Genomic DNA, 15808 nt, shown 5'->3' with positions numbered 1-15808 from the left:
GCACAATAATGGCGAGAACGAAAGCTGCCCAGCGCCACAATTATGTTCGATCCCGATGCGGGTTAGAAATTGACTTCTATTACACACAAATGACTGTGTAACAATAATGTTCATAAGTCTCACCATTTCCATGGATTAAAAATAAAAAGTATTGACATAACATTTCCAATCACTAGACATTTACATAACTTAACAACCGTACCTCACGATACCATCATGGTTTGTTACTGAGCTAAAGAAACAATTACCTGCAGACTTTACCTCGATTTATACTGAATAGCTGACAGAAAGCTTTTGAAAATAACAATTTATTGTAGCCACTGTTAATAGTGAGAACCAATGACTGTAAAAGAAACTTGATTGTTTAAAATACACGAAAACTCTACGGTATCAAGATCACTGTATTTTGATTACAATCAGTAAGAACTAGACACTGATTGGCTTCCGTCTCTCTTGCTCCTCCAGTAGGTACGCTGAGTCAAGTGAACCTTGTGGTCGTCAAACACAAAGCACTGATTTAAATACACGACTGCTAATTGCTTCTCAACGACCATAAATCTATTCCATTTCTCCGGATCTTGGATCTTGACAACTTGACCAGTGGTAAAAGCACGTGATCTGTAAATGACTTGTTGGAAAAAGGTTATATATTTATAAATATATATATAATATATATATATATATATATATATATATATATATAATATATATATATATTGTATTAACCGGTGTGTTTCTTTAGTTGCAACAAGTCATATACACATCACTTGCTTTTACCATGTACATATAAAATTATATATATATATATATATATATATATATATATATATATATACACATATATATACGTATAAATATCTATATATATATATATATATATATATATATATAGATATATATATATATATATAAATGTAAGATTATTTAAAGAAGTCACGTGCATCTACTGTGAATTTATAAGTATAAAAGACCCATTAAAACACTGGTTTAATGCTGAGGACTTTACAGTGCACCTCAGTTTGTGCTCAATAAGCGTTTCTAAAGGTGTCTGCAGCGTCCACTGGCACTTAGCGCTTCTTTAGCCTTTTAAGTTGAGTTGAATATAGAATTTAGGTCAAAGGCCAAGCACTGGGACCTGAGGTCATTCAGCGCTGAAATGGAAATTGACAGTAAAAGGTTTGAAAGGTGTAACAGGAGGAAAACCTCAAAGCAGTTGCACTATGAATCAATGTTAGGAGAGGGTGGAAAGTAAGATGAAGAAAGTGAATATGGAAGGAGGTACAGTAATAGGAACGAAAGGGGTCGCAGTTAGGGGCCGAGGGCACGCTGCAAAGAACCTTAACTAATGCCTACAGTGCACCGCATGAGGTCCACTGACGGCACTACCCCCATACGGGGTTTTTAGCATTTTACTTTACCTCGGTTCCCGTTTCCTTTCTTCAATCTTGCTGTCTCACTATTACTTCTTAAAGAGCAACTATGGGATTGCATCCCAGTTCACCGTTAGGTCCTTGTACTTCTTAAGTGCTCATTGCCCCTTGCTGTCTTGACAGCAGAGTTTTCGTTCAATCATAAATCTGGTTTGCCTTTGAACCGTTAGTCGTTTTCATGGTTCGATAACAACGAGTTTCCCTTCTCTGTGGTCATTATAGTCTAGAGAGCCCTTTTCGTCAAATAGGTGACTTTTGGTCACTTCCGTAAGCAAGGGCGACCACATTTCATTGCTCAGCATTTAATACAATCAATATAAATTCACATTTGTCGTCGAATGACGTCTTTCAAGGCTCTTTTGAAAATCCATTGCATAAAAAGACACTCGGCATCAGAGGAATTGCGTTTCTTTTCAAATTAGTTCATTTCCTGCAATTAAAATGAAACGACGGCAAGACGCTGCGCTACACATGAATGTAAAACTCCAAAGATTTTTCATCTATTATTTTTCATTTGCTTTTGAAGCAATCTTCAAACTACTTAACCAGAGTTTGACTTCTCATGAAGGAGGAATGAAATAAAATGATTGGGATTCAAAGTAACTTGGTGTGAAATAAAACAATTTCTATATGTCAAAATATATTGATTCACATTGGACATTTCAACGTACATAAATACCATTACAAATACACACCCTCTTTCACTCTCTCTCTCTCTCTTACTCTCCAGCAGAGTTCTTTTCTGGTCTAAGACACGAAGTCAGGCATTATATTCCTTCTAATTTTGTTCATCTATTTAGTCTTCGCGAAGACAAGAAGAACATCACTATACGACATTGACAACCCTTAATAAACAAAATCCACCTGAGTTATATTAAGAGACGACTAGTCTGGGGAAAAAAGTGACTGTTTAAAATAGAACCATAATAAGTCTTATAATACTGGTCAGGGTGAGTGTATAAAGATTCTCAGTGGTGGTGTTATTTACAGAAGAATATTCGAAGAACTAAGAAGAAAGAAATCGGAAGGGCCGGGCTGCAACTAGTACAATCATACGGATATTCTCGCTCTCTTCATCTCTCAGCTATTTTCATCCATGTTGGCTGAGATGACTCGCTTGCTTGCTTGCTTGCACGTGATCAGTACACCAGAAAAGAGACCGTAGGTGCCAAGAATACATAATGATAATAATAATAATAATAATTAATAATAATAATAATAATGTTGAATGAGGTAAAACGACTTGCTGTCGTTAGAAATAAATACAGAGAAAATGACAAACACATTAACAGTATAAAAATTGAATCACATATAGATTACAAAAGAACAAAATTAACATAAAAACTTATGAGCTTAAAAAGATTGTTCATTAACCAACAGAAGCCAGGAATTTACGGGAAAAAAAATCGTCACCTTCATACATTACAAACCCACTGTCCTGTAATTTCATTTCTATCACTGGGCCGCAATAGTTTTTCAAAACCTTTAATATACTTTGTATATAAATAGCAGAAGTACAAAATACTTTTCATTGCGTTACACAAGCAAGCTGGTTTGCCAAACCCTTAGCAATCTTTTGAAAATCATACAAATTTATGTTTACTTTTCGAAAATATACAAAAGAGCGCTCACATTACACGCTAAAATGCTTCGATTTTCCTTGCAATTTGCATTTCTTGAAAAAAAAAAAAGTCATGACAGGTAATACATTTCCAAAGGTATATATATATATATATATAAAAGCTAAAAATGTTACCAAAAGCGATACCACAGATGTCAATGATCGCTAAGGGCAGGCAATGGATAATACCCTGACAGTTCCTCAGTCACAAGACTAGTCAATAAACCAATGTTTGTTTTTTTATATAAACTTAAAGACAGGTATTCTTGAGGTACAACACTTGAGAAGTCTTTCATTTTGACCCTCTGAAGCATACAGTGAGGGCAATGCATTCGACGTCTAAATAAATATATCATACATGAACATCTTGGTTATCCAAAATAGTTTCCTGCTCGTGAAAGAAAAACTCAAATGTGTGTCGCCGCAAGACCCGTTTTTATGAAAAATCACAGCTCATCATCAGACATCTTCGCTCAGGGATCAGTTCCCCTCGATAAGACAGAGAAGTCAAAGGGTCTTGGGGGGTTTCCAGACGCTCTGGCAGAGTCCCGCTCATTCCTTCCGCTGGAAACGGCAAAAGGACAGCGAGAAGGGCACATGGAAACGGCTATACCTCAATTTGATGAGACATCATCGTTCTCTACTCTCATTACGTTTTTCGTGTACTTTTATTAAGGAACCTCAACCTATTAGTAAGGTGTAGATATTTTACAACTTAAGTATATATGCTAGTATTAGATCAAGGCTTCCTTTGCAATTCACGCATTCCTACCAGAAGCAATCACACTATACATGCAACTGGTTAGGAAGTGGATGGAAGATATTTTGATTTGTGTAATAGTTCTTTGAAATAATCAATTCTTTCTCACTAGGATGTATTATTGTGACATTCACGAAAAAAAAACAGAAAAAATCTGAAAAAGATGGAGCTGCTTTGTGCGTAAGACAGATTTATTGTCCTTCGACAGCATTCCGTCCTAGAAACGGACATTCCCGTTCTCTTATTGACATAACAACGTTTGTATTTTCCACCTGGTGACAAGGTGCTGGTTCCATTTTCGACAAAATTTCAAAAATGAAATATCACCTTTTCCCTATCAGCAAGTTTTGCCCAGTTGTTAAATCTTATTACAAAAACACGGAAATGGCGGAACTGGAATTATTAAAACAAAAGTGACAAAGGCCACTTAATTTCTATTATTATAGTCAGAATCAATTTAAATAAAAATAAAGTTCATTAGCAAATACTTCTTTGTAAAAATCTCTCACCGACTGGCACTTAACATTCGTCAGTGCCTAACCGAGGCACAAGTTGGGGTGTCTTCTCTCCTACATTCCATAATATGGATATGTATGGGCGATTATGAAATTATGTACAGAAATGGTACGTGTACCTAATACTTATACACAGAGCTTCATGTAAACCATTCATTTCTTTCTTAACCAGCATTGCATTTCTCTTCTAACTGACATGACCACAGGAGGACCTTGTGGGCGTCATTGTAGAGGATGGGCGGGGGGCGACGGGGAAGGCGGGGGTTTGGCTTCATTGAGATCATGGAAGTATAATTTCCGTTCCTTTATGAGACACCTTAATATTAAAATAATCGTTACAAGAAAAGTTTGAACAGGGCGATGAGAATCCCTTGGCATGTGTGAGACATCCGCAGCCCAATATAACGCAAAGCTACTGATGAAAAAAAGGGGGAGGGGTTAAAAAAAAAAAAGTTTTTTTCTTTTGTTGGTCCATTAAAATAGCTACCAAAATGTCAGTAGGATCACAGAGGCACAGAAGTCAGTTTAATTTGAGTCTGTCTCTCACTTTTTTGTTTGTTTTGGCACCCTTAAAAGGAGTTGCATTATAAATATCCACTTGGCACTCAAGTGCGCATTCCTTGGTCACCGGCAAAGCAATGTCTGTTCAACATCGCTGGCATTGACACCTTTCATGTGGACCCTTTCGGCGCCAGACGTCTTTTGTTTTTCTACCTAAATGTAGTTGGCGTGGAGCCTTTTAGCACCCTCTTTAAGAACACTCATGGGGTCAACCCACGTTTGTAAAGGAACAAATGAACGAGTCCGATCAGTGGCATGACCTAAGGTCATCCCACAACTTAGGAGAGATGAGGTCAGCAGGTGTGGGGGTAACTTTCAAGGAAGCTCTTCAGAGCAACAGGTAATCCTCTGGTGCTCGTCTTTGGAAAAGTGCAGTTGATGGCCAGGCGACACAAATGTTGCAAAGAAGGAGCAGACCTCCGTAGGGGTTTCCTGATGTTGATGGGACTGAAGGTCTTGCCCTCATGGTCCACCCAAACCTGGGACGAGTTCGAGTGGATGTAATGCTCCACAAGTTCGACTAGACCTCCGAATTCTGGCATGAGTTTTTGGCTGTGACCCGTGCAATCCAAACGAAACTTCCCGTAAGAGTAATGGATTCGAACGCTGGTTGGCCCACTGACAGTTTGCACACTTAGGGAATAAAGACACATGGGGCTTGCAGAGTCTCTGATTAAGAAAGTTCCCACTTCCGTCGACTGCAACATGGACGCTGCCTGCTGCCACGATAATGGGCCGTAGTACCATCCACTCTCTTCTAAGGCCATCCTGGTCGTCGTCAACACTTTGTTGTCTAAGGCTGCCGTCCACACAGACTCAACCTTGTCGGGAGAAGGGCTTCTGTGCGGGGAGGAGGAAGAGGGGTCACTTAAAACTTTGTTAACCGATGCCGTCAAGGGAGAGGAAGTATTCAAGAAAGGGTTGAGACTGACGGGGTAGTTGACCTTGGCTTCGGGGGATATACTTCGACTGGTGTCCTTCTCACCTTCGACGAGTCCTCCGCCAGAGGTATGCAAGTTCCTGGCTTCGGGAACGGCACAAGGCAGCTTGCTGATGGCGGTCGGGCAGGTGCTACGGAAGGCAGAGCAATTGTGTGGACAGGTGAGGTAGCATAAGAGGTGGCAGGACTCGTTGGGGACGACGATGCATCTGTCAACTGGGGAGGTCACTTGGCATGTCCCCGTCGAAGGAACTACGGGGAATGCGGTCGACATCTGGAACATCCTTCCGCACACGTAGGGGGGCTGGACCACCCCTGGCGTAAAAGTAGTTGTGGGATGCCAATGAGACGTGGGAGGCGCTGCAGGGGAGAGGGCGCAGGGCGCCTGCGCACTTGGGAGACTGGTATGGCAGCCTGGACACACTTGCATGGTGAGGAGATATGAGGAGGCCGTCGCTCGATGCCAATACCTGCAAATGAGAGAAAAGAAAAGCGGTTCAGTCACAAGGAAACAATCCAACAGAATGGTTAATATTAGTCCTCAACTAGTACTATATATAATGGACGCAATATTCTCAGACATATTACGGAGAAATCAGATATACTTCTACATACAAAATGACAACCCACAGCTGAAAACACAATTCCTAATAACAAAAATAACATGAATGAAGTGTAGTTTTTTTTCCCCATAATTTATACAATCTAGCTTTTCTTCTTTTAGGAATGCACGCATTCAAATTATTTTCAGTTATAACGTTTCATATCATTTATGGGTGAAGTATCAGTTATGATGAGCAAATATTACTCAATGCACTGCGTAGATTAATATATATATATATATGGCATGTCCATACACACGTACAATATTATGGGTGAAGTATCAGTTATGATGAGCAAATATTACTCAATGCATTGCGTGATTCAATTAATATTATCGTATAATATACTTATATATACATATATATATATATATATATATTATATATATATATTAGCATGTCCATACACACATATTGTGTGAATGTATATGTACGTATGTATATATATATATATATATATATATATATACACATACATACACGTACATATTATGGGTGAAGTATCAGTTATGATGAGCAAATATTACTCAATGCACTGCGTAGATTAATATATATATATATATAGTATATATATATATATATATATATATTATATGCATGTCCATACACACATATTGTGTGAATGTATATGTACGTGTATATATATATATATAGGTATATATATATATATCTTACACGTACATATACATTCACAATATGTGTGTATGGACATGCATATATATATATATATATATATATATATATATATATACATATATATATCTATATATATATATATATATAGCTAGATAGAGATATAGATAAATAGACAGATAGGTAGACAAATGGATGGAGAGAGAGAGAGAGAGAGAGAGAGAGAGCGACCTGCACCAGCGGTCTACTGTTTGTATTCTAGGAAGAGAAGCTTCTAGGAATCAGAAGCTGTCAATAGATGATTCGATACAAGATGATGGTCTATCAGTCTTTGCTCTGTCGCTCCAGTTCCCTTATGCAAACCAAAAATAAAAGGTAAAAAATATAAAATAACCGTATCTATCTTAACGACTTGTTATTAATAAATCAACGCTTACATCAAGTCTAATATATTTGAGGAAAAACACAACTGAATATCAAATAATAATCTTGAACCCAAACGTACAAAGAATTTTCCTTACAGCTGTGTTATTGAACTTCAATGCAAGTCTTTCTCAGGTATTTTTTAATTGCGGTTTTCCACCAGGGCATTATTAGAAATAAGTGACATTTTCTGAAGATGAATCGACTTAGTAAACTAAAGAATCTAAAAATGAGCATTCCGCTGCTGTATGTACACGACAGCGAGCGCACCCGAGGATCGAATGACTGAATCTGGCCTCGTTACATCGAACGCCGTCACCTCGCTATAATGTACCCACGTCGCTCTCTCATTCTCCCCACCCCCCACCATATCGGGCTCCCCCCCTATCGTTTACTAAGAAAAGCTCTTGGAAAGTTTTTTCCGAGTATAACTTCAAACCTGAGTGCCCGCCCTCATTTTGTTACAGAGCCTTCACCTAAATGTTGGATGCATTTTAGACTTTTTCATGCTCAAAATAAAGCATAGCAGTGTCTTTTAGCGACAAAGAAAATTCATTAAGAAGACAGGAGAGCTTTAAACATGCTGAAGGTCATCTATTCTCCGTACGTCTGGTAGCGCTTGATCACAGGCATCATCGCATTCCCTGAATCAGCTGGTAAAGTTGCCACACACCGCAGGTTGCCGAGCTTGAATGATGAAATTAGAATTCATCCACCCCGTAAGAACGAACGTTATTGGAGATTTCAAAAAAAAAGTTTCAATGGATCTATAGAATTAGAAGGCTTCAAACAAGAGCAGACATCATCATGTTTGTATTGACCTAACTCAGTCAGCCGTTATATAAATAAAATCGTAGTGCACAACTCCACGCCACCGTCTCAAGTCGGAAGGGAAGGTATTCACGAACACAAATTCTGGGAGATTTGACAATCATGACCAAACCGCTTCTAAGAGCAGGATATGAACGTTAATACCCCGAAGCCAGACGACGCAAAATATATCTTAAGAAACACCTGACGTCTTTGTTAGCAGAAATACAAAGTGCTGCTTTGTTATAACTTCTATCTAAAAACATATTACTCAACTTTAGAAGCATTTTAACAGCATTCTTCTTCATGTGTACTTTAATTGAATTAAGGAAACGTTATCGCGCAAAAATTCTAGGGTCAGACAAGGTCTATAGACCTAGGGGTCAGAGGCAACCAATATTAATGAAACGAGAGATGATGAAATACTGAAAACTTTTTGACCGCACCGAATTATAAAACGAGGGCATTCTGTACACGTATTAAAGTTAAATTGCAAATAAATTCAATTCGGAAAATCAGTTCGGAAATATAGTACTTTTCGAAGTTGGGCTGTTGTACAACACAACAAACAAACACACCACACACACATATATATATATATATATATATATATATATATATATATATATATATATATATATATATATATATATATATATAAAGGAAATGCATGATGGGTGTATGTGAACATATACATACTGTACTACTTGTGCGAGCCTTTCTGAGCGCGGGGCCTACGTATCTTTATGTACCATGACACTCTACAGGTGGTTGACGGTTAAACCTGGGATAGCGTGGACTTAGGGAAGCCTTCTATATATAACTTAGCGGCCTTGCTATATCTGGGAAAGACGCGACGGGAAGGTCTTGCAACGCAAAGGTTAAGAATGCGAGGTAAAGTGCAATGTTCTCCGAGTCTCTCCCGTACTGGCTGTTCCTCCCTTTGTATGCAAAAACCAACCCGCGGGAATAACGTGTGAGCACCTGAAACGACATCACTCTATCGTATATCACACCTGAAACGACATCACTCTATCGTATATCAGAATATTTTAGAAAAACCTTCAAAAAACCAACCATTCTCTCCTGACAAAAACAAACACCTTTCTTCTTCTCACGGTACGTCATGACCAAATGCCCAGATGACGAATGATTACGTCGAATTCTGGTATCCGGTATGAGTGGACTAAGACTTCGTATTCAGTCAGGATTTTCCCAGTCGGTTCGTAGGAATCCTTTTTACCACAAATACCCTTTTCCAGACATTCATTCTTGCCCTCGCTTCCTGGAGTTTAGGGGAGAGTGATGGATGGGAAGAGGCTATCATTTCGTCTCTCTCTCTAGTAGTTCTTCCGCTTCGATATTTGACAGACCACAGCAAAGATAAATTGTTTATCCTCACATGATTTTAATAAACACATATATATTATATACATATACGTATTTCTGTAATTCTTACAATAACACACCTTTTCTTGAATACAACTGACATGACAATGCTGTAAACCAATGCCATTCTATACTCCTTTCTATTCAGTGTATGAGAGAGAGAGAGAGAGAGAGAGAGAGAGAGAGAGAGAGAGAATTGGCTGGACACGGTTCATCTACACAACTTTCCTTCTTCAGGGAAATGCACCTTCCTTCGTGGTGAATTCTTCCCTTCTGCACCCACGGATCGGTCTCTCCCCCTCTCTCTTCCCCAAAAGCTTTATAACGGCGGAAACCCACAGGGGAAGAGTGTAAGCTCTTCGACAGCGGCTACTGTACCTAAAATTCCAAGAATCCTCAACCCACACCATCAGTTCAACCTCTCTCTCTCTTCTCTGTCATCGTATCCCCTCCCAACTCCCTTTGCTCCCGCCCTATAAATAATAGCCTTGGGGTTAGCCACGTACATTCATTTTTATTGCTAACTGTTGGTGTAAGGCTAACGAATTCGGACCACGGAGAATATGGCAGCACTATATGTGCGTGTGTACATCCTTCATTCAAGAATTGATGTCCCTTATGTTGGTGTATATTATGATACATAATATTTAATCAAAAAGGGGCAAATATAGCCGAGGGAAAGGAACGCGGCAACAAAATTCTTCCGCCTCCTCTACACAAGAAGGCCGTTCTTGTTCACACCCAATACCTCCAATCAGCATTTAAATATAAAATATACAATTACAAAATGCGAAGCAAAAGCCGTAAGTTAAGTAATGATACCAACTGCAGGTGTTGCATTCTAATTATAGCGTCAGAAAAAAAAAACTGTAGACCACATTTTGCACAACAGTATTCAAACATACGGGAGGCGGTAACATTTCCTGGAAATTTGGCGGGAACTGGCGCTTGTCCCACGAAGGGTTCTGGGTTGCCTGCGTTCCCTCCCTCCCACGAGGTTACTAATGGCGATTCTTCTCTCAATTATTTCTCAATTCTCTCTCTCTCTCTGTCTGTCTTTCTCTCTCTCTCTCTCTTTCAACAATTGTACCTGCCTTCCATGATCGGAGAAAACGTCTACACCGTATAAAACTAATGCACTAAACCATTAGGAGAAACACAACGGATAACGTTCTCTCTGCTGTATTAACACGGAGAAAATGGAGAATAACAAACATACTCTCACGAAATCCAACTTATTTGTGGACATGATATATTGTTAGCCGCTGGTTATCAGTTCCAATAACTATAATACCTTACGAACTTCCCACCACCGTGAAATACGAAATGAATCGGGAGGGGGGGGGGGGAGGAGGAGGCGGGACTACTCCCCATCCCACGAGACCCACCACACCGCGGCGGTGATACGAGCGAACGAAATGTTTTGGAACAGGGACGAAGCACAGAGGCACTTTCTTCACGTCACCCCTCGCTGGATTCCATGAATGAGAGAGAGAGAGAAGGTCGAGAAGAAAAGAACTCGAGTTGCAGACTGTCACTTGTTTTATTAAGATAGTCCTTGTCTATAGAGACCTTAATCCCGTATCTTATTTTTCCTCTATAATTTTCCATATCCGATGTAATTTCTTCGACTTTCTATTATATAATATGACTGAATTTCCATCCATACATTTCGATGGCAGGGCAAAATTACGGACATTTTTACGGTGAAGAGACGGGGTATTTATTAATGGAGTGGTCGCATCAACATTACTAAATGACGGGGGTTTACGATTGAGTTAATCGCGTATAAAACATCCTTCAGAGAATTCAAAATTATTTTACGATTTGATTAAAATGCCATCAATATTATTTATAAAACCAGAAGCAATGGCAATTAGAAAATATTTTTAATCTATCGTGTTTTAATATTTTCTAAACGTTCTACGTAGTAGTTCTTGCCACTTGTTCTCACTACTGACATAGTTATTATAATATCCTATTTTACCATTCTCCCTCTCTTTTATTCCTTCTTCGCTTAATCTCGCTCTTATACACCCTTTCCTGCGTGCGTGTCACTTTCCCCTCTCCCTCTCCATATTCTCTGCTTTCCTTTCTCCCCCACCCGCCCCAGTCAACTCAGACCAACTAGTGTTTCTGAGAAAATGTAAGAGCCGTGTCAGCATCTGTCTGCCTGTCTGTCTCCTACAACGGATATTAAATACCAGTATTACCCATTTAGGTAATATTGATACTATATTACCCTTTAGGCAATACTGAGCTTTCAACAATGTGAGAGAAAATACAAAAAAAAAAAAAAAAAAAAAATGCTGACCAAATGTGTTGAGTTCACAGATAAACAAAGACATGGAGGTCCGTACTACAGACGACAAGGAAAACTTCACCTGAAAGGCTGAGTGGAGAAGGCAGATGAAAAAGAAAGAACAAAGAAACTATACCCAAATCAGCTCAAGTGCCCCGACACAGCAGGAAATGCATATGAATGGAGGGTGGCCGACGTCAGGGAATTCAAAACAAAACTATGTAAACAATATATATGTGTGTGTGTGTGTGAAGATTGATTTATGTTATAAAAACACGGCTCTATGCATGTTCATATATAGAATTACTGCTGTAGAAGTAACAAGCAGAAAAAATAATATTTGTCTTTCAGCTTTTTTTTCTGTTCTTACCTCCAAACCGGAGGGGACGAAGGTCAACTGTAAAATCAGATTTCCTTTCATTATCCAAGTAAGTTTGCTATTTCAATCGAACCACTCGCGTTTAAACAAATCCATGTCTGAAACTTAACTTAGTCCTCCCTCATAAACGAAAAGAGCTTTCTTCAAGACTGTTTTCTGTTTGCGGATTTTGAGGGATAAATTTATCCTCGCTGACGACATAAAGCCAGTCACTCTGAACGCTTGAGTAATACTTCAAGTGATAGAAACCTGCCCATATCAATGAACAACTTAGAGAGAGAGAGAGAGAGAGAGAGAGAGAGAGAGAGAGAGAGAGAGAGAGGACGTAATGCGTCATTAACCCCCACGTGTTCAGTCCCCTCTTCCCCGACTTTGAACGGCTGTGGGGCGAGGTTCCTAGAATTTATTGGTAATTCAATAACTGGAGAAAATTGACAGCTAGCCCTCAGTTCAAGGGAAATGATTGACAGCCAGCGGAAGGAACAGAATTCCGAGGATTTGCTCGCATGGCGCTTTTGAAGAAGCCGATCCGTGTCACACCATCGTCTGTCTCACGGGGGGAACTGGTCATGTTATTGCAGAGGGCACAAGCAATCGATTTAGTCATGGTAATAATAGCCGTCATGATTTTCAAAATGAAAGACAGAGCTAATCAAAGCACGAAGGAACCTTCCGATTGTCACAGAAATATTAATACGAGTTTCAAAAACAATACTGAAATCAGCATATTACACTGTGGTTATACTAAGTGCCCTGACAAGAACGACAAAATAATAAGTATAGGGACATATGGCTACACATACCTACGTAGATGAAATGGGTTTACAAATGATTTATAGTTCATAAGATAAACCAATTTATCAGTAAAATTCGGATAATCCTAATTTCATAAAAAATAAAAACAGTAGAAGTATATTTAATTTCAAAATCATATATAAACTTGTAAGTGTTAATTGAATAGGTTTAATTACCAAAAGAAAAAAAATATGGATCAACTCACCTTTCGGCTAAGTATTAGAATTCCAGGTTTAAGAATCAAATGGGCGAATGTCTTGCAAATTCCAGGTATACTGCCACAGTAGAAGTGTTAATGATATAACTGAAGAAATTTGAAGCAGATTTTGATTTTAAGCATCAAACATTTCACATTGAAAATACAGCCGATGGAAGCACCTTTTTTTAAAATTAAGAAACAAAAATCGTCAAACGATATAAATATCTAGATATAAAACTTGACTACAACGAAGAGCTTTCTATTCTCTCTCTTAGAACTAAGTTTTTTCTTCTTCACTTGTCTTTCCACTCGACACACACCGCCGCACCAGAACAACTTCTTGGAAATTGGCGTTCGTCTGCGGAACACAAAGCGACGGAGGTAGAATCCATTCCTTTTGGCGTACAAGTCCTTTCTCTCGACTCTCACTAAGGAGTCGGTGCGAGCATGGTATCCTTTCCGTAAGGTTGCCGTGAATGAACCACACTTGGACAACGCTGGTGGCGTCTTTTGAAGTGCCACGAGCGAAGAACAAGGGCAGGACGAGTTTGAAGCGGAGCGGCTGGTGAGCGCACCACAAGTGTCGAGGTGGTACTGGTCCCGTGCAGCCATGGACGAAGACTCACCATCGCCGCGCCACAATCTCGACTGATTCCAATTCTTGGTATTGGGAGGCCAGCGCGGCCTCCTCCTCCCCCATCTCGCCCCTCACTTCCTCCCCCACCTCTCTTTCTCTCTAGCTCGGTATAATCAGTACAACGACGCTATCTGAGAATCGTATCTATCCCCCCTCACTACCGACCATCCCTTCCCCTCCCTCTCGCTACAACTTCTCCGGGTTCCCGTCCTACCGGGGAAACGGCGGGGAGAACTTGAAAGCGTACTGCGAAACTTACCGTTTACGACTCCCTTGTTCAGGGGAAGAAAGCCCTGGTAAACATTCAGTAACGAGAGAGAGAGAGAGAGAGAGAGAGAGAGAGAGAGAGAGAGAGAGAGAGAGAGAGAGAGCAATCTGGTTTGCGTTTGCGGCAGCAGGGGAACTGGTGTAACTTTACTTGTGTTTATGAAGAAATTCGTCGCTCGCAGTTGTCAAGCTGCGCGCGACGCTTTCCGTCGTTCGTCCAAACACAAGAGGCGTTTCTTCTTAGAAAACCAATCTGTTAAAAGTGGACTGGATTCCTTGTAGATGAATGATAGACGATATCACCGTGCGCCGAATAATAATCGCTGCTAGGAGCAATATCTATAACATTTTAAGATACTTCCATTCTTTACAATAGTGTTAGTGAATGTGCAGGGAAGAACAGCATAACTGACAAATTTAAAAATAAATATGCTTTCTTGTAAATAGCTGACCTATGAAGGTGCCAGCTGGCTTGCGCGATTAATCGTCTCCCTGAGTGACTGATTATGATGAAACCTTATAAGAATGAAATGAGCCGGAAAGAGCAGGTTTCTGGCTTCTGACTGGCATCTGTTTCAGCGAAAACTAAGATGTCTTACAAGGTTACACTCACCTCAGTTGCATGCCTCTCTGGAAATACTTACGAGGGAATTTCACACGAAGCCCTTCAGTTGCATAACTTGGAACCGATACAAAATGTGGGTTGAATGACTCCAAAATATCCCGCTCAGGAAAAGAAAGGTGTCAAAAAACTAAATTATAAACTTTCATTACAGCCTGAACATTCCTCTGACTCTACTAAATCTACACGAATGGGGTTCTAAGCAATCTCGACAACCGATAGTCCAAGTTATTTGTGAGGAAAAAGGGTGATGAATTGCATACCGAGAACGGCAGCCATATCTTTTCCGGTTAATAGGATGAGTGTGCTTTTCCCGTCGCACCAGCGGACTCGTAGATAATATTCGAAACGTGATGAAATTGGAGAAGGCAGGGAGGGCGCTGCGGGGGACAGGGGGCCATCACTAATTCGATACTGGGGATAGAGGCAAGGAACAGAAGGTAAAAGACAAAGATATCATGAATAATGCAATTAGAGTAATGGGGACCGCGATGTATTAGCTGTTAGTCTTTGATGATTGCGTTCTCTCTCTCTCTCTCTCTCTCTCTATCTGCATATATATATATATATATATATATATATATATATATATATATATATATATATATAGAGTTTATCAAAGTTAATTTACCCGGCACATCAGCTACAGAAATGATTGATCCACTTCGCCTAAAATAACCTATAAATTGTTTAGTTTTGCTCTATAGGAAATATATATATATATATATATATATATATATATATTTCATATATATATATATATATATTATAATATAATATATGTATATATATATTAAATATAATATAGATATAATATACTGTACTAAATAATTATATATTGTAAATGGACTGAAACGAAACACAATGGTAAAAAGAAACCTCTTTTTCAGGAGCAATGAACAGACGTATTCAATTCCCTTCCC

At 39.2% G+C, this 15808-nt stretch overlaps 1 protein-coding gene across 1 annotated transcript; it reads right to left on the bottom strand.

Moving 5' to 3' along the window:
- Positions 1-2053: 2053 nt before the first annotated feature.
- Positions 2054-14067, bottom strand: LOC135219108 (cytokine-inducible SH2-containing protein-like). The gene is made up of 2 exons (XM_064255550.1): positions 13366-14067; positions 2054-6297 (listed from the first exon to the last, which is right to left on the bottom strand). The coding sequence occupies exon 2, from the start codon at positions 6255-6257 to the stop codon at positions 5181-5183; it is 1077 nt and encodes a 358-aa protein (XP_064111620.1). The 5' UTR covers positions 6258-6297; positions 13366-14067; the 3' UTR covers positions 2054-5180.
- Positions 14068-15808: the final 1741 nt, after the last annotated feature.

Source organism: Macrobrachium nipponense, chromosome 1, assembly GCF_015104395.2.
Source record: "Macrobrachium nipponense isolate FS-2020 chromosome 1, ASM1510439v2, whole genome shotgun sequence".
Taxonomy (NCBI): domain Eukaryota; kingdom Metazoa; phylum Arthropoda; class Malacostraca; order Decapoda; family Palaemonidae; genus Macrobrachium; species Macrobrachium nipponense.
The sequence above is the reverse complement of the archived record's forward strand: the minus strand, read 5'-3'. Positions and strand labels throughout refer to the sequence as shown.

Excerpts from the sequence above, each read along its gene's own strand:
- LOC135219108 (XM_064255550.1), bottom strand. The coding sequence starts at position 6,257 with ATGCAAGTGTGTCCAGGCTGCCATACCAGTCTCCCAAGTGCGCAGGCG.